The following is a 20148-nucleotide window of genomic DNA, read 5'->3' on the forward strand; positions in this document are numbered from 1 at the left end:
ACGTTCTCCTGTATCCACTGTGGCAGACATATTTCCTTTCACTCACGTGGTGCAACCTGTAGTCCCACAAATGAAGAGCTCGCTTCACTCAGACTGTTTGATCTCTTTTATTTTATCTTTTATTTGATCACTCTTTGAGCTACAGAACAATGTAAAATGGTGCTGCAACCACCCCATTAGCTTCTGCTTCCTCAGTGGCGCTCACCTGACAGGACCGTCCGAGCACCCACATGCTTCGCGAGGGGTTTAAAAACCCCACTGCTGCTTTCCTTAGGTTCCTATGGGATGACTCACCTCATTGAGCTGCCCAGTTCTCTGTACACCTTTGTGATAATCGGAAGGGCTGGGGCAAAGGTGCAATTGCATGCTAATCCCTTCACTTACCTACAGATAATGAATAGGTAAGAAGGAAAAGCCAGACACAGAAAAGATGCAGAACATATTCATTACAGTTAAGGAGGTCACCGTGTTAGTGTTTGTAGCTCCTATTACCACAGCTACCAAGAGTTCTGTCTTTTAAAACACTTAGGAAAGTCACACTAACTCCTGTCGGTACTAATGTTGTGATACAGCGTGGGCCTGGATTTTTGCAGTTTCCTCCCTTAAAGGGATAATTCTGTGAAATTACTCCTATTTCCTGTAAAAAGGGACACTCCCAACCTGCAAAACCAAAAGAGCTTTTAAATGCCCACATCTGCAGCTGTTACCTACATTCTTTCAATGCCTCAGTACAGCCCAGAGGCTGAGCATGAGAAACATACCCCATTAGCAGCTGAACCAGAACAAAAAATGCCAGAAGACAAAGTCACACAGAGCCTCCACACTGGCCTGAAAGAACTGACAATTAGAATCTTCTGCTAGTGTTCCACACAATTAATTAATAAATTTAATGGTAAAAAGCAAGCCGAAACCAGCAAATTAACCAACCCCCTGAGTCACAAACAAAGCACCCCTACTAAACACAGAACAGGAGTGCTGACTAAATGGGAGTCAGGAGAACAAGCTATTGCTGAGGAGCAGTCACCTGGAGACACCTCTACCAGAGGGGAGGAAACCAACTGCAGAAGGCATGATAGGGCTGGTGTTCTTCCCCTCAACTCAAGAACATTACCTATGAGGTTGCTACATTACCTATGGGTGAAGGCCACCAGTGTCCCAGGAGAAGGACAGCTGGATGGAGGATGAAGCCAGGCCTTTTTCAGGGTTTACAGTAACACAGAACATATAGATATTTTCAGGGTCACAGCAAGGACCTTGCTGTGGGACTCAGGTGGCTGTGGGTGTATCTGAAAGAAGAAAGTCATGGAAGTCTGAGGATTGCAAGCGGAGAATTGAGAAGAAGATCCAGCTCTTGTCCAAGAACTTTCCAACCCACATTGAAAGCATCACTAGGAGCTATCATGTGGGCCTGCCCAGGGTACTGGCAGGTGGGATGGGCTCAGCCAGGTACAGCAGAGCAAGGGGTGCCTTAGTGGCATACCTGAAATAAATGGCGCTTCTCTCTGTTAAAAAGAAACCAACAAACAAAAACACAGCAAGGGAAGTGAAGGGTGTAGTTAAGGGCAGGGATGGGAAGAGAGAGGCAAGGTTCTTGAAACCTGGTGTCATTGACGGCCTTGGATGGTGTCGTGGTTTGGCCTCAGACGGCAACAAAGGACCACGTGGCAGCCGCTCGCTCAGATCGGCCTCCCCCCGCCAGTGCGGCCGGGAGGGGAGAATCGGAAGAAAAAGCAAAAACTCGTGGGTTGAGACAAAGGCAATTTAACAGAACAGCAAGGGGAGCAAGAAACAAAAACAATAATAACACCGACAGAGGAATATACAACCACGAGTACGATACCACCGCTTGCCGACTGCACCCGGGACGCCCCCTGACCGCTCCGCTCCCCCGGGGGATGACTTCCTCTTCCCCTGCCCCTCCCCTTCTCCGGCTAGCTCCTGTTACCCCCTGGGCATGGCTCACATGGGATGGAATACCTGTGTCCCTGCTAGGTCCTGGGGAGAATTAACCCTATCCCCGCCAGACCCAGCACAGATGGCAGCTCTTGAATATGCCCAAAACACCAGCTGGAAGATGGGCAGGTGGGAGAAGTAGCAAACACATGTGTCACCCCAAATGGGTTTGCCATAACGATAAACAGGGAAGGCTGAGAGGGAGTTACAGCTCCGGCAGAGGAGAGGCAATGCCGAAAGGGACTGGGTGACTCAGCAGCAGAGATCACAAAGAGGAGCCCTTGATGAGCAGAGACAAGTAAACAGCACACCGGAGGATTGAACCAGGGCTGCAAATTGGATGGAGTCGTGAGGGCCTGGAAAAGCAGCTGGGTCCAGGACACACCATCCCTAAGGGGGCTGAGGTCACCAGAGGTGAGTGTGGGCTTTAATTTCCCTTAAAGCCGTAAGGGAATGCTTGAAGGAAGAGAGAGAGAGAAAAAAAAAGAGAGAATGATAGCAAGAGGGAAGAGAAATTTTCAGCCTTTTAAATGTTCATATTTCATTTTGCATTAAGGATTTATTTTCTATTTTGGCTGTGATTGCATTATTCATAGCTCTCTGTGTACCAATACATGTTACTTCAGCACAGACAAGTTACTGCCTTTCATTTAAATTTGAGGTAATTAAGGGCAGCAGATACTGACTGAATCATTATATCTTTTTTTAAGATTAGTATCTTTGTTGTAATGAAACAGGATTACAGACCATTTGCATTATTAGAATTCTTCATAAAGCAAACAATTATTTTGGTCTTCATCTCAAAAATAAGCAGTTTCAACAAATCGCCTTGTGCTATTTATAGTAGTTGCATAGACCGTGTGTTGATTGTATACAGTCAGAGACCAACAAAGTCATGCAATTACACATTAATTACCCGTGGATATCAGTGTAAAGCATTTAGCTTGCCTTCTTACCACAAAATCTGAATGTCTCTCAGTTTTTGATGGTTTTATTCTCACAGCATCCCATCCTATAATAGCAAGAAATACTGTTAAACCTGTTGAAATTAATGGTTGGATCCTGAGCTAGATGCTGAGCTGGATCCTTTCAATACTGTGAGTGTTCAGTGAAAAACACAACCCCGGGTTAGGTACTTACACATGCACCAGAAGAGCCAATCCTGACTCACAGCAGGGTTTGGCACAGTCACTTCCAAGGGATATTCCAAACCTAAACATTGCTGGTGTAATAGAACTTGTAGATTCAGATGTATAGAAAATTTGCATTTTCCATGTGAAATCTCAGATTTTCTATATCTTTTATGTTTAGTTTTGCATGTTATTTCCAACAAAATTTATTGCTGACACCATAGCAAAATATGGTTTTCTTTTTTTCTTTTAAATTACCCCCATTTATCATGCATTTTTCTGTTGCACTAGATTTGGAATAAATTAAATATCTATGGCTCATTTGTCTTCACATATAACTTCTACTAGTCCAGTAATTTTTTTAAGAATTGGTATTGCTTTCCCACAGTGATGCATTTAAAAAACTCATTAATAAGACCCATGTTTCCTAACTTTTGATTTACTGCATATACTTGTATGTACATGAAAAAAGTGTTCACCAGCAGTGAAATCCAACATAAATAAACACAAGACTAATCATTATTTTGTTTGATCAGTTTATCTAGGATCACCACGTGGTGCAGAGGAGCCTTTGTATTTTCCCAAGTCTGTCATGTTCATTGACAAAAATGTCTTGATTCTTCTGCAGGAAAAAAATATAAATTGGATATCTTTCTGAAACTCAGGATGTCATTTATTTTTTATGCTGTCGTTTCTGCTCTATGGCTGAATTCAAAGCCTGAAGGATCAGATGTTTGTTGTTCTGAATGTTGTAGCTGGTCAGTTCTACTAGCTTGTCGAACTCCTCCTCTGTGTAGGTAAAGCTGTTTAAGCAGTACGGGGAAAAAATGCTGGAAACATCCACGTTGCCCTGTGCCATCTCAGCAGGGCTCCGCTCCACACCTGACAAATAAAGACAGGTTGTTGATGGGGTATAGATTTGCCCCTCTTTCTAGATGGGGCACAACGTTGCTCCTTGTTACCTGGACATGCACATTTCTCTCCCATAGGAGCCACAGCAGGGGAGGGAGGGGACCACGCTAGACCATGTCTCCCACCCTGAGACAGCCGAAGTGTGGCCAGGTGTTGGGAGGATCATCTCTGTCCCATAGCTTACCAGACTCTTTGTATTTTCTGAAAGTGTCATTCACTAGCGGGAAAAACACCACTGTCGGCACCTCTGGGGTCTCTGTGTCTTCAAAGATGTAGCACTCCTTTAGATTCTTCTTTTCTTCTTCACTCAGGTGGATTTTGGGAAATGGGATTCCCTGCTTTAAGAAGTACTTGGAGGCTTCTTCCAAAGGCTGCATTCAGACAGAGAAAAAGAAAAGGTTAGAAATTCTGCCACACCCTCAACTTTTTCCCAGTGCACAACACATCTATCAAAGGCTCTTCACAAAGATCTGGGAGCAGCGTTCACTGTAAGTATTTCTTCTGGCCTTTGTCTCTTGTGTGAGATATTTAGTACCAGTTATTAACAGAACAACAGTTCCAAATCCAGCCTCCAATTTGCACTCCTGATTGTTGTCCTACCTCCTCCTCCTCCTCAGCCTTTATCTGCAAGGTAAATAAGATGTTCATGGCTGCAGGCAAGCGTGGCCTAGCTGCTTAAGACAAAAAAATCATGCCCTGTACCGGAGAAGATCCTGAAATGAGCAGAATGGACAGGAATCTGAAGTGGTATGGTTTTTAAACATGGATTCACAAAGGTGCAAAAATGTTGTTGACTTGGCATGAAATATTTTAAAGCCTCTAACTGTCTTAGATGCCTTAAGATGGTTGTGAAAAGTCATGTAGGTATCTGGGAGCAAACATCATCTTGATGGAAATGTTAGTTTAATCTTGCAGGTGTGTAAGTCATTTTGAAAATAGGAATTTTGTTCCTGCATCTGGTTTGTGTGTATGAAAATTTTAGCCTTCAAAAACTTCTGTCTTGTCCATATCTACTAAGACGAATTATCAACCAGGTTATTAGCTGGTATTTGAAAAAACAGATATGGCATCAAAGGACAATTCTTCTCCACAATTTAGAGCAAAATAAAAATCCAGTTACTGTTCTAAAGACAACTGGACAAATTACTTCTAGTCAACTGCATCTTGATATCTTTAGATGGATATCACAAGACAAATACAATGAGTTCATCAGTGGTGGTACTAGTTCCAGAGAAATGGTCCATATGGAGCGTAGCCTTGATAGACATATCAAGATCCCAGGAGCACAGAAGTCTAGAAGATAGCATTTGCCTATAAAAGCGTTAATTAAAATAAAAGATTTAGAAAACTGATACTACTCTTGTTCTCCTTAGGGGATTTGCCATGGTATACCAGCATCACTGAGAGACTTAGGCATCTACAAAATGGAGCTGTACACCAAGAATCCTTTTCTCCCGTAATCAGTTTCTATACATAAATTATTCTGACTCCTTAGAGTCAGAGCGATAAAGGGCTAAAAGACAGCAGTCATTATCAAAGAAAATAGTGGTCATTGCACCGATGTCTGTGATCCAGAAGAGTAGTTTAAGTGTAGGACAACATCCACTTTCCTCTCCGGCCTCATGAGTGGTGGGTAGCTGATATCGATGTATCCCGCCGTGTCTGCCAGGCACATGAACTCTGCTGTTTCTGTCAGCTGGTTGGGGAAATTCTCTAGCACAGTATCTAAAAGGATATATTTGTTATGATGAGTAATTAATTGAAAAAGTAATATATCTGGGTTTTGGCTAATAAGAGAGGAAAAAATGCCTCTTGTCTCCCCGTTACTTTTGCTTTCCAAGACCCTGCCACACTACAGAAGCTCAGCCTTGACAAAGAAAAGAAAGACCTGTCCAAGGCAAAAAGGCAGAGCTCCTTCACTTCTCATGCTGCTCTTCTTTCATCGCCAATGAGCAGTAGTTCCCCTTCCCTGGAATCGAGGGACTTCTTGGAGCTGATTTGACTGGATGGAATTTCATTAGTTATCTTTAAATCTTTGTTTCCAAAGTGAAGAATAAATCCTGTTCATCCTCTGCCTTCTCTTCACTGATGAAAACACGACCATCTAAGCAGATAAAAAAAATAATATTCAGGGATGATTACCTTTCCATATACAGAAGCTTTTGCTCTGAAGGTATTCATTGTGCATTTGGAACGCCTTCAGAAAGTTGTAGAACTTTGAAACCATCACCCGCTCAGTCAGGACCTGCCGAATGATGCCCATGATGCCACATTCGGGGGTGACTAAGTAAGTCTCCAACTCATGGCTCCTGGCTGGTGGGGAAGGCTCATCTCCTTCTGAAGGGTAGAGGAGAGGAACAAGTTGTTGTTTTGATACAGTTCTTTGCAATACTTAAAATATCAAAAGGCATCTAGTGTTAGCTAGAGGAAAGAAGATCCTAAAAAGACATGGCAACATACAATCAAATCAACGTCAAAGTAGGAGCAAGAAGAAAATCAATCTTCAGTAAAGCATATTCCATGAAAAACGAAGTCAGAGTGGCAACAAACTTCCTAAAGCTGGAAAAAGCGATCTACTCCTTGATAGGTCATAGGTGGATTCCCTGTGTGAAGGTCAGGGTAGCCTGAATCTGGAGAATCAGGATCAGTTTCTTTCAAAATTAGACCAAACTGGCTTTGGAAAAAAAAATGCTGTCAGGAGACTTAGACACACAGAAAAAAGCAAAGAAAAAAGATTGTGCTAAATGGCACCGTATGAGGTTGGGAAAGAGGGCCAATGGCTTTCTATCACAGGCATTTATTGAGGACAGGGTCCTGCAACACTTCCATGGAGAAAGTGGTGAAAAGCCCATAAACCAAACTCACTAACCACATTTGAGCACAGGAAGGACAGCCAACACCTCTAAGAAACACACAGGTTTACAACAAGATCAAAGAAAATTGAAATAGCATTACATGTAATTGATATATCTTAGGCTTCAACAACAGCATACAAAAAGTACCATCTGCCAAGGCAGACAGAGAACACAGCACTGAGATGATTGTTACAACATGAAGGTTCACTGAAAGGCCCCTGCAAAGATGATCTGTTAAATAAAACCTCAGTAGTTTTGTATTTGTTGCAAATTATCACTTGCATAAATTCAGTCCAAGGCAGACTAGTGGAAATAATGTTGCTATGAATTAATTCAGAGAAGAAAACTAATTAGATATTTCTGGCAACATGACACCTTGTTTGGGGGGTGGGGGAGGGGGACACACACCAAAACAACCTGCAGTGCAGCATTGGCCTCAGTTTTAAGATTTAAAAAGCCCTCACAAAAATTTCACACTATATGAATCTGAATGTAACATTCATGTAAAGATTCAGAAAACAACAGGTAAAGTAGAAACAGAAATGTAACCAACCAACATCAAGAGTCCTGTGTTGGGTACACCTCAGCGAGCACCTTTCTGTAGGATCTGACGAATGCCAGGCATCCAAGAGGTTGTAGGAAAAGACGTTGCTCCACAGACCTGTGCATTGGTAGAGAACAGGCAAACTGCTTTGGAAATATTTTAATGGAAAATATCCCTTTAAAAAAATAAAATTTTAACTTTGCAAGGTGTATCCAGAAAGAGTCAAGGTTTCCAAACTCTCACCAAAACCTGTATGAAGTTCTTTTGCGGCAACCCACATTCTGTCCTCAAAGAGGAACCTAAATAGTTTTAAACATTGCGCCAGGCCTTCAGCCACTGTAATTCATTGCTGCATACAGCTTTTGCCAATACACTGCAAACTGACATACTCTGTCCTATAAACAGCTGTCACCAGAGAGTAAAACCATACTATTTGCCATAAAATAATGGTTTGGTCTACAAAGTATGTCATATACAACTGTATACTCAGTTAAAGCTTTGGAGGCTGCTCCTGAACAGTCAAGATTCAAGTGGCTAGAGCACGATTTGGGACATTTAGCAGAGTAATCCTCTAAAACAAAACATCTTCACTGTCCCTTGAAAGATTTCTCTTGCCACAAGTTCTTCTGAGTGAGATTCCTCTCCCTCTCCTTGTTATTCTCATCCCCATAGCCCTTCTTCCCCTTTTGCCCTCCCACTTAAAAGGACATTTAAAAATGTCTGCTCAGTGCAGAAATCTCCAAAAGCTCGTTGTATCTTGAAAAGCATTTCTTCTTCCACAGCTCTGCTGCAGGCCCTGAGAGGAACTCTGCCAGGGAAGGCAGTGCTGAGCTTTGCCTTGAAAATCTCTATCAGTGAAAGCTTTGCAAAAGCCATATATCACAAAGGATGCAACAATTTGAACTGCACAATACAATAATTATGCATTCCATAAATTAGTAACAGAAATACAATTCCCTTTTAAACCTGGCTTGTTTTGGAGTGGGACAAGAACCCAAGGGTCTTCTGCTTCACAAGAAGTCCCCATAAGAATGTGACTCACTTGAGAAACATTAGAAATACATGAAATCAGATAGGGGCTCTTTGGCTCTCCATTTAACTTGCAACCAGAGTTCATTTGCAGATAGTTACTGGCCAGTTTCCATCAACATAACCTCATCCCTCTGCAGCTTGTGAAGCTTTTGTCCAGGCCTTCTGTGAGAAGGCAATTCCTTTCGTTTATCCTGTCTTCACTTGGTGCCTTTTCACTCCATAATTCCTCAAGCTCCCCGAGCCCCAGGAGTTATACGCTACTCATGCATTTTAATATCTTCCAAACACTGTTGTCCCCCCAGAACCTGGTTGTAATTACATACCAATGTTTTCCTAACCGCTTGCACTGAATTTTCATGGTACCTGTATTTGCTGAAGTAAGAACTATGGGAAGAGACTGTAACTTTTACTAGACTGACAGAGTTTAAAATACCAGACAAGCTTTCAAGCACCCCAGCCTTTCTTCTGGAAACCTGAGGGTCTTGTATCCCCATAAGCCCATCCAATTTTTCCAGCTTTAGCCATTGCTCTTACAAATGGCCTTACATCTTCATGCAAATGACACCTTGCTTTTATCCTTAAACTATCACACTGTAACTAATAGTATATTTTAATTGCAACCCAAGAGGGCATTACATGTTGTATCACTAGGTGGCAACATTGCTTTAGCTCTCCACTCTATCCTTCCTAAAGATGGATACCTATGGCTGTGGGGTCACCAGTCCAATTCAGGTGCAGAGGGTGAGAACACAAGAGCTCAGCCCAGACTGGATATGTTGGGTGTGATTGCTACCTGGCCACCTCGGATCTGACCACACCACTGTCACCGTGAAACTGCAATGGAGGCACAACATTCTCAAAGAAGGCTCCGTAATCCCACCTAGCTCTATAATCTACCTCCTACCTCTGGTGGTCAGCACGGAGTGCTTGATGGAAGAATACAAGAAAATGGAAAGTATTACGGCATCTCTTCTCCAGTGTACTCTTCAGCAGCTCAAGTTTCTGGATTTAGTATTTCTAGTGCTGGCGGCTGCATCTGAAGTACTGTGTTTCAGAGCCACCAGTTGGACTACTAACAAGAATTGCATAAAAACTGCAAAGCTGTCTTTCATGCAGTACTGGAAGCTACCCACCTTACTGAAATAAGGACGACAGAACTCACTGATATAAATCATGCTAGCAAAATTACAAAGGATTTAGAATACTAAAATTGCAAAAATACTAGTATCAGTTTGAAAAACCACTCAAAATTGCATATTTTATAACAAACCCAGTAACAACATTGCTTCTTATTATAAAATCCTGCCACTCATAGAAAAATTTGGTTTTAAGATTCCAGTTTCAAAGTACAAATATTTTCCATGTGGAGCTCCGCTGTTGATTGGTTCAAAACAAACCTAACTTCTTTAAGCAGCCCTGAAACTTCAGGCATGAGAGTCACTATTCAAGACAAAAGCAACAGTAAATAGTGTTATTTGATATTTCCTCTAAATATTTTTTAGCCTATGTCCAGTGTCTAAGGAATTTAGCCAGAGGTGAGAACAACATGTTCTGTACTTTGCTTCAGTCCTTCATGTTGCAGGGGACTGGTTGTAATACACAGGGTCTGTATTGTATTAAAAATAAATTAAATTTTTAAGCAATTCAAATTTTCGCAATGGAATACATCACCTTTCATGAAACAGATGCGGGATTCAGGGAGCTTCTTCATCAGGCGACCCATGAAGAACTCGCTGCCAAAATCCTCTGCACGAATGAAGGCGCCGTATTTTAAGAAGCCGACCTCATAAGGGGTGAACTCCACCCACTCTGCAGAGGCACAAAACAAACTTTTAAATCTCAATCCTATCCCTACCTCCCTGCAGGAAGGGCTCTGAAATGACAAGGAAGCAGCTGCAGGACAAACTCTATCACCAGGTTGATCACGGGCAGACCTTCCTCAGGGTAAGGAGTTATCATTCAGCTGGTTTCAGCTGCTCACTCAGTAATGTTTCCCAAACTTGTTCATTCAGAACTTTCCAACAAGCCCCTCCAGACAGGACATAAATGAAGTTTATACCTAACAAGGGTCAAAGTTACCCCACATGTTGAGCTAAGGCTTTGACTTGTGAGTACCTCGGCTGTCCTTAAGCACCTCCCCCAGATTTCTCCTGCCCCACAGAAGATGGGTTCCTCCCAAAGCCCAGGCACAAAGTCTAGAAATGGAAGAGGAAGAGAAAGTTAAGGAGGAAAAGGAACTGTTTATTAATTCTATGGCTCAGTAGCACAAGGGGTTGAAGGACATGCCGTAAGTGATAATGCAGATCATTTGGACACCAACCAAGTCCAGATACAGCCCAGTTTTGCCATCACCTTTGAACTCTGAAAGGCTGTAGTCTTCTTTGATGTTAAGGATCATGTAGATAGGTAGGGGATTCTGACCCTCATTCAGCGCCTGTCGCTCATCTGAGAGTTTGTGGTTGTTTTTCTGTGAATTGATCAGAAACAGAAAGAGCGAAACCAAGGGACCTTGTTGGCTTGGTGTAGGGGTTCACAAGATTACAGCAAAATAAATGCCCATTTCCATCTTCATTTTCTTATTCTGTCCACTCATTTTGTGTCCAGACATTTTTTTAACCAAGGAGTGATCTAAACATTTATACATCCACATAAACTTATTTAATTACAGGTGAGCTGTAGGACATTTTGTGGTACAATGATCTCTCATTCTTCCCAGTAAAAGTATCCACTGTTCATGGATTATTTAAGTTCTCACAGGGAGGAACAGAGCAAAAGAAACCAAAAGCAGGACTCTGCTGTTAGGTGCTCAGATACTCATACTGGTAGAAGTAGACATAGGTTTTCTGCTCTACAGAATACCCCTTGGGCTGCTAATTATGCGTTGAGAGATATGTGGGGAAAAATCCCCCCTATTAGTCAGCAGAAATCATCTGCTAGATAATGCTGGCATGCTGTCAGGCTAGCCAATGTCCCTGGAGATTAATTTATCATATGACAGTGTTCAGTAGCCATTAGGGAAAACATAGACATGCTACCCCATCACTTAGTGCTTTTTCCAGCAGAAGGCCCCAAAAATCAATGCTAGAGATCTGGTATCCCTCTTGCTTCCGCAGTTTTAGCTCCTTGTCATAGTACTTCAAGCTCTCCAGGGAAAAGCAGCTTAGCTTGCACTTGGTCATATGCCTGCGGACTTCACGAATCGGTCCGGACAAATCCTTGTGTGACCAGTCAGGGCTCTGATACAGATGTGACAAGGCCCTGGGGAAAAGAAAGGAAGTACGTTGTCATATGCTCTAAACTCTTTCCCTTTTTAGATTTGGATTTGCGGACCACATCAAATGAACTAGCTGAGGTTCATTAAAAACATCTTTTTGGGCTTAGTTTATTATTAAAGAGAAAAGATTTTTTGATTTAGAGGACCCTCGTAAATCACTAGTGAAACCTGAGGACTTGCAAAAAGCCCCTCCATGGTATGCATGTTTATGCACAAGGCTGTGGTTTGCACCAGGGTAACTCGATAGGAAAGATCTTACAGACCAAAAAAAAGGGTCAAGGAAAATGTTCCCTGTAAGCAGTGCTTAGGCCGTAGGCTGGCTCAGGCAATATGTTCCTAATGCAGCAATAAAAAAGCTTGAGACTGAAGTAGTACACCTTCCTCTACGAAAACAGAGAATAAATCTCTCACACAGCAGATTACAGAGGTGACGAATTATGTCTTTGTTCAGGATCGCCTTACCATGTTGAACCAGATGACCCAGTAATGTATGAAATTGCATCTAAGAGATCCAGCTTCTGAAGACCCAACAGGTTTCCTAACAGAGACGTCAGTGCCCGGGTGCCACCTCCTGTTGTCATGACTGCTACAACTGGTACCTGTTTAAACATCAGCACAGCAGTGGTGAGCAACAACATAGTTTAACAGCACACGTGATCAGAGTTGAGTGAATTGCAGCATTTCTGTTCCACAAGGAATTCCAAGTTTCCCCATCTCCCCAAGCAGGGGAGAAAAAGATGAAAACATGGTACTTTGCACAGAAAAATAATAATAATAATAAAAAGGATTCGGTAATTTACTAATTTTTACTTTTTTGATCAAAATCAATCAATTTTGACTCTAAATTGTTACATGCTGGGTTACCCAAACAGCTCAAAACTTGTTGTTTCAAGGCATTTCAATATTAGACTGCATTTTCCTTAGTGGTACATCACCTCATGAGAGCTCTATTTTGAGAGCAAGCAGAGCTCATCCTCTCTTGTAAGTCAAGTATAATGACTAGATTACGTTTTCTATAAAACACCTAGAGTATATAATTGCAGTGATGAACCGCAAAGCCCAATTGCATGGAAATATAAATTGTGTTACAGGAAGACAAATTCCTCCAAGAAATGCACTGACAGAAGAGAAGCCAAATGACATTTCCCATACATGTTTCCAGGTAATTGCATCAAGGAAGTACTCATCAATGACCTGATTCAAATCAAGTATTTTGGGTCAAAGCAACGTATTCTGATTCGGGTTTACCTGACTATGCTAACACATTCTCTTGTTGGAAAATCTGAAATTAGTAGTTAGCAGGACTTCCTCCAGAAATTTTTATACTTAAGAAACCACTATTTTTCCACTAAAACTAGTGTGATAATGAGAAACAATAGACTGATGCAATCAGTTTTTGAGCAGGAACATCATTTATAGCATCCGAGGCCGTTCTGTCATATAATGTTGAATATGCCTTTGGTCCAGTTGTCCTGGACAAAGGGAAAAGCACCAGTGAAAAAATGAAAACCTCTCAAAATGAAAACTACTTCCTTTCTGAAGTGCCTGATCACAGACCATGTTCCCTCCCTAAAGCACCAACCATCCCCATGCCAGCATGGACATGAACAAATACAAACCCCTAACTCTGTCAGACAGGTGAGAGAAAAATGTTGCATGTCTTTGTGCTGTTAGAGTGACAATAGAGCTGAGATGATGGGCACGAGAGGAGAGAGTCCGTGACAAGAAACATCCTCATCAGTCGGTGTTATGTGTCACTTTAACTGATAGGTTTTCCCCCTCCAAAATCTGATAATATGAAATACTTTATGGGGCCTTGGTGTCTGAATGTTCAGCTGAGAGAGTAGGACTATCCAGGTCTACAATTCACAGATGAAAAAGCAATAAGGCAGGGGAAAAGTGCTGATTTATAGCATTCTGTTTGTTTTCTGAACAAACGTGTAGCAAGTGGGTTTGATACTACCCATGCTTTCACATTGTTTCATCTAAACATTTCTCAGTGCTTTACATGGGGCACTGTTTACATCACGGCTGGTTAAAGAATAGGTGAATGGCTACAAGCATAACACATTCCTGTTACACAGCACAGTGCAGTCACTATGGTTCTTCCCATACCTCATGGTCCTGTAGGTCTTGCTCTAAATGAAGTGCCTTTTTCAGAGCAGAAGCCACAAACTTCCTCCGTTTCTGTAGGAAATTTTTCTCCTCCATACACAGATCAAACTCCAAGCGAACATCTAAGTTTCTTGACCTCAAACAAAGTCCAGTGTTAAATAGGATGTGCACGTTCATCTACAATTCATGTCTGGACCCATGTTTACAAGTTGCAAACTCTACTTTTAGGCTTAGAATAGCTGCTATTGCAGCCCCCCCCCCAAAAAAAAAAAAAAAATTACAGATGGTATAAACAAGTAGAGAAAAAGCTGAGAAAGTTAAAAATTGTAAAATCCTACAGAAAAAAAAAAAAAAAAAACAGAAATATTTTTTATCACTACACTGATTTTCAAGAAGCTTCTAACATGAATACTGCAATCCCTATACAGATAGCATAAACAGTGGAATATTTAGGACTTGGCTGAAAACCTCCAGGTTTTATAAATACAAATACTCTTTACAAGTAAGGAAAGTGAAGTATAAACATATATTTTTCTAAAGTCATAGCTCCATGGATTTTTCAGCCAGAAAAGATTTTTCTCCCCATCCAAACTGAACTCCTGCATGGTAGTATAACAGGAAATTTCACCCAGCACAGTTAACAACATTCACCTTCTGGACAAGGGTAACTAACACGGGCTAAATAGGGGTAAATATAATCATTGACTAAATACTTTCTCCCTTAGTTACAGAAAAAGGTCAGAAGGTAAGAAATCTGGGCACCATCTTTTTTTTCCACAACCATAAAACCTAAAGACAGAATTTCTTACCAGTCATTTGACTTCACATGTAAATTGATTGTTTCATCCTAGAAAAAAAACACAATATAAGCACTGGAGATGATTTTATGTCCTGTCCTTTCCTTTCAGTCAGCTTTGAAGCCCCTCACTTTTTCTAAGAGCCATGTTGGAGCCACAAAGCCACAATAACCAGAAAAAAACATCCAATTTTTAAAACATCTCCAATTCCATTTTATTTTCTTTGAATTGTTTTATACTGAAGATACACAGAGCAGTATACACTAAAAACCAGCACCAGCTCTGCCAGTGTGCCCCGTTATTTGATTTGCTCTGACCTGCATTAGTCCCCCAGCTGGTCACAGAAATCCCTCTCAAACATTTGACTGTGGTTTTTTGTTCTACTTCATTCATATGAAAATGTACAGTTCCATAACCCTCTCTGTTAGGAATGTAAGGGCATTAGCAGTTATATATCTAAATTCCTTCTTCACACTGATCTAGTTAACTCATGCTTTGTGATCTTTGGTCCATAGCTTCACATTTATTCTAAAAGGTTGATATCAATCACCTTTGCTACTGCTACTTTCTCGTTGAAGGGAAGTGAATCCAGAGGAATAGTGAGGGATGCATGGCAGTCTTTTTTCTCTTCACCTGAGGTACACTGAAAAATAAATTACAATGCAGAAAAATATTTAATGTATACACCACAAAAAAGCACTGTCACAAACTTATTTTTTCAAATGGGGTCACCATCCAGCAGTTTCCAAGTTGGCATTTAATATTTAGGCATCTTAGGGGACACAGTGCTCTTCCACAGCAGAAGATCACAAAAGGTGGCTTTCAAGTAAAAATATGAATTCTTTAAATATTCCTCAGTCAAGTACGAAAAAACATGAGTTTACTGTGCTTACTCAAACTAACCATCACATACCGAGCAGAAATGAGGCTTCTTCTCTGCTAGAGCCACACGCAGCTCCGACAGGCTGTACTTGATGTAATGAAAGTCCAGGGTCTCCATGGGTCGCCAGGAGGAGCCCAGTGACAGGGTCTGGCTCTCTTCATAGGATCCCTTAACTGAAAATAGGAAGTCTTTTTCTAAAGGGAAAAAAAAAAAAGAATAAAAAATTCTAATGAGTATGATCTCAGAAATAAAACATTAAATGGTCATTCAGAAGGCGTCATTTTAATATGCAAAGCATTCAACAATGTTTAAAAGCTCCCAGACTCTATTTATCCAACCAGGGAACATTATAGGAAGAAGAAGAAAAAAAGGAAAAAAAAAAGGGGGGTGGGGAGGGAAACCAAAGACCTTATAAAACAGCAGTTGCTGTTTTAAAAACTCAGACATACAGACAAATTGGGCAAAATGTAAATTATTGAGATAGAAATATATATTTACTTCTATTTTACAGCACTAATAAGATTTGTTTTCACTCTAATCGTTCCTTCTAATTTCAAAGCCCAGTTTTTATAGTTAGCATAGACACACTATAATTGTTGGATCTCTGATTCTGTATATACTCCTAACCATCCAATTCCTGTGCTCTAATTGTAAGAACCATGTAGGAAAATTACCAGAGAAGAAAATGACAAAAAAAAAGAGAAATTTTCAGTTTACCATAAAATAAGATTTTTTTGTTTCTAGTTTAAAGTCTAACCTGAAGGTTCTTTCTTTGTCCGTCTATTGCCCACTAGGACTTCCAAGCAGGAAATTTCACGAGACTGTAGCAGGGATAAACGGTGAGAGAATTGTTTAAAACATGCCATATCTGAGACACTTCACTGCTACCTATCTCTGGTCACCTGGGTCCCTGGGGTCTGGAAAACTGTCCACCCTGTGTTTTTTAGGCTAATAAGAGAAAGACCTTGGCTATCTGAAGATGTGCCACGTTTCAGCTGGAAGAAAAATGGCTGCGGCGCTGGGGGATGCGGATGGGGATGAGGAGGGAGGGGAAATAATGGGGAGGGAATGGGAGTGTGCCGAGGCCTCTGGAGGGTAGACTGAGAGGTCTGCCAGATCCCAGTGCTGTCCTCGCAGCCCTGCTTTGGTGAGGTTGGACACCTCCTCTAAATAGCATTAGGGGCAGTGAGAAAGCTACTTCCATATCATCCTATAGAGGTGGGGAAAACAGGACAGCCACAAGAGAGTGCCAAGAGAAGTCCCCAGCGGGAATGACTCAGAGGCAGTAAGTCAACGAAAGAGAACTTCAGGCTTTGTCAAGAGGCTTGCTATCAGCTGCTGGTGGTGGACAGGTCTCTGGGTATCCCCAATGACTGTGTTCACTCTTTCCTAATACCTCCTCCCACAGGGAGCTGCGCAACAGGATGGCTGCCAGTGTCCAACCCTCCATCTCCCTCCCCTTCAGCCCTGCCTGCAGCGAGGTGTTGGGGCACCTGGCAGATTCACCACTCCCGTCACTAGCATGAAAACAAACATAGAAGAGAAATAGTTTAAAATTACCACCAATACACCATTAGTGACAAGCTTTTCAGGAGGGACTGGACTGAAAGAGAGGGGAAAAAAAAATATACAATCAGAGTATGACCTAAATACATCCTTAAAATAACACCAAGGAATAACAGTTTCCTTAAAGGTTGCCTTGTCCAGCATAGTCTCAAATATGTCACTGATACTTAATTTTGGGAGACATATGAAATGTGGCTTCCTTATTTTTTTAAAGATAATGGTAAAAAATTATAGTAATAAGCACAGTGGCTGCAGTTCTTATAATCCTTCTGTCTCTCCCAGCAAATAACGGGATAAATTAACATCCAGGATGATTCTTTGTAGATAAGGAACACAGTGGTTTAGCCAATATGCAACTGACTTGATAAACACCAGCTGTTTCTGTGATGTTGAGCACTTTAAACTATATTATACTAAATGCTAGCATGTATTTAAGTGCTTGCTTTTGCAAAGTACTGTTCTTCAGTCCTGTATGGGTTTTACTCACATGCTTTCCGATGCAAACTCAACCTCCAGCAACTCCTCTGTCTGTAAAAGATTAATTCATTATAAGTATTTGAATTCATTTTCTTTCTCACTAGCTGTGGTTGTCAACGATTATTCTGGCTCCCGAAACAGCCCTTAAAATCAAATTTCCCTCCTGCTCTAGGGTATGCTCAGATGAGTAAAAGCAATCAAGTTAGAGTGATTTTGGAAAGTATTCTCCCTCCTTCACTAACCATCAGTCCCCAGGCTCCATGCATTTGTCAATTTGGTGGTGAGGCAGAGTAAAATGGTTACATAGACAATCTTCAGTCCTAAGCCTGCAAGAACTGTTGGCTTAAAACTGTTTAAAGCCTAGTTTTTTCTGGGTAATATTATCAGAATACTGATACTGTTGGATAGCAGAAGGAACTCTCAGTTCTTCTAATCAAAATGACTCCTATGTCACAGCAATACTACGACCAGTCGCCAGACAAGTTAACATAGACTGCCTGCTGATATCACCATAGAGCTGAATACCGATACATAGCCTATAGGAAAAGTCAGTGAAACAGCATATCTATAAAAGTATCTACATTGGACATCCAGATGCCATGCTGAAGTCATCATGTATGCGTTCAAGCACAATGAAGTAATGAGATAGTTACAATAATTGGCCACCAATGGGTTTTAGCACCTCAGCTTGGATCTTTGTGTTACATTCAGTTATACACAAAAGAATGGCAGGGCATAGTAGCAGTTCTTAAGTGAATACTCCAACATCTGTGCCAGAATATGCCCAGACTCACAAGTGCTGGTCCCAAGAAAAGAAATTCTAACTGAGAAACTTTGTACAACGGTGATGAAGTCATTTATCTCCAACAAAACTTATTTGAGCAACAGAGTCGAGGGGGAAAAAAAAGGGGGGGAATTCTGGTGTCAGAAAAACCCTGCTAAGAGGTTTGAGGAGCTAGTAAAAACCTTCAGAATTATGTCCAAGGTAGGGAGGTAAACCTTTTCCACTTTGCTGAACAAGGTTTGGAAGGTTTTTTACAGGATACATGAAGTGCAAACCAATAGGAAGTAACACACACACCCCACACCTCCACACACACACACCTACAATTGCTTTACAAGAAGTTATTTAGGAGATAATACCAAAAATGTGTTTCCTTCCTGTGGCCAAGGCAGTTTTATTCCTCACCTTTGGATTTAGCTGAAACGTCAAGCGAACAGTTTCTCCAAGCTGGATTTTAGCAACATCAAAGAGGACAGTGAAGAGGAGGTCATCTTTAGTGACTGCATTTTCATCGTAGACTTTCAACTCAAGAATATTCTGTGAACAGAGGCACAGGCTTAGGAACATCTTTATTTTGAGACCTTACAGAAGCACAAGATGATGTGCTCAGCATGTTTAGAAAGAGAGAAAGGAAGGGGAGAAGTGCAAGAGTATGCACAAACTTTTCATCCACACAGAACTAAAGAAAGATATTCTGAACCTAACATAATTCAGTTCATTGCTGATTTTCCCCTGCAGAATAATTTAAATTACAAAGGCTAGTAGAATTGTTGAATATATAGCTCCCATATTGAAAAACATTTGACCTCTAATGTGGTTTGAGGTCATCACTTTTCCCTGAATTGTAGGAAACCATCTAGTGGTCGGGACTTTATTGCTATTGGTGAAAAAGAATAAACCCTTGGATAGAAGCAGTGACTAAAATACCTTAAGGAAGCACCATATAACTACTGTATGGCTGCATAATTATATCTGTAAATTATTAAATAGATCACATGGAGATAACTGCCATGGAATCTACACAAACTGATATGTTTTTGTTAAATTGGTGGCAAAATGCACAGAAAGCAGCAGAACGAAGGCCTATTTCAATCGAATTATATCCTACAGCTCTTAATCTCCTCTTCCTTCCTCCCTCTGCACAAATCTCCTTTCCCTCCTCTGTCACCTGCCTGTTTGGATGGACAGGAGGGGTAACAGCCCCTGCTGTGCCTGGTTGGTAGCTGTATATGGCTGGCTCAGATGGGCCTCCCAGAGTGCTGAGCAAATTAACTTTAACAGCTGTTTTCTCAGTGGGGAAATAATTCAGGCCTCTCTCCATATATTCAGCAGCTCATTTTCATGTCAGTCACAGGGACCTCCTATCTCAGAGATTCTTACTTATCCATCAGATTTAACTGAAACTTGCTAAGAGGTTTAATGCTTATTAAAGACACACATGGTATCGCACACAAACATATAAACAAATAAAAGTGAGCACGTGAGCTTTGTTGCCTTAAACATTCATAATGAACCACAGGGCGGTCCATAACTAAATCTGCTAAGTGACTGAATACACAAATATACTGAAGGGAAGATGATCCACAGTCCAAATACTTAGTTTTGTCATCTGTCATTCCTGTAAGAAACTTCCTGTAAGAAGTGAGAAATGGGAAGCTGTAGTGAACTCGAGTCTGCAGTTTGCTGTCAGAAGACAGAAAGGCTGCTGCCCTGTATGTAAATGCGTCACATTGCGCTGCAGACAGAAAATCAACCTTGTTTGGGGCTGACAGGGTCAGCGGTGGGTTCTTGCCCACCACGCTTGCTAATAAACCATACCAACAAGA

General features: G+C 41.3%; 1 protein-coding gene across 1 annotated transcript in view; it reads right to left on the reverse strand.

Annotated features, from left to right (window-relative positions):
- Positions 1 to 2501: 2501 nt before the first annotated feature.
- LOC141465230 (cytosolic phospholipase A2 epsilon-like) overlaps positions 2502 to 20148 on the reverse strand; it is a 32066-nt gene continuing 14419 nt past the window's right edge. The window contains exons 4-20 of the mRNA XM_074148523.1: positions 18728 to 18859; positions 17549 to 17589; positions 17056 to 17098; positions 16253 to 16316; positions 15526 to 15689; positions 15163 to 15255; positions 14625 to 14662; positions 13816 to 13951; positions 12163 to 12299; positions 11462 to 11684; positions 10779 to 10893; positions 10098 to 10235; positions 7404 to 7511; positions 6138 to 6332; positions 5554 to 5720; positions 4180 to 4366; positions 2502 to 3965 (exon numbers count right to left, since the gene is read on the reverse strand). Of these exons, the coding sequence (XP_074004624.1) occupies positions 3757 to 3965; positions 4180 to 4366; positions 5554 to 5720; positions 6138 to 6332; positions 7404 to 7511; positions 10098 to 10235; positions 10779 to 10893; positions 11462 to 11684; positions 12163 to 12299; positions 13816 to 13951; positions 14625 to 14662; positions 15163 to 15255; positions 15526 to 15689; positions 16253 to 16316; positions 17056 to 17098; positions 17549 to 17589; positions 18728 to 18859 (2190 nt within the window). The 3' untranslated portion in view covers positions 2502 to 3756. The remainder of the gene's footprint in view (positions 3966 to 4179; positions 4367 to 5553; positions 5721 to 6137; positions 6333 to 7403; positions 7512 to 10097; positions 10236 to 10778; positions 10894 to 11461; positions 11685 to 12162; positions 12300 to 13815; positions 13952 to 14624; positions 14663 to 15162; positions 15256 to 15525; positions 15690 to 16252; positions 16317 to 17055; positions 17099 to 17548; positions 17590 to 18727; positions 18860 to 20148) is intronic.

The sequence above is a fragment of the Numenius arquata genome, chromosome 6 (genome assembly GCF_964106895.1).
Source record: "Numenius arquata chromosome 6, bNumArq3.hap1.1, whole genome shotgun sequence".
Lineage (NCBI taxonomy): Eukaryota > Metazoa > Chordata > Aves > Charadriiformes > Scolopacidae > Numenius > Numenius arquata.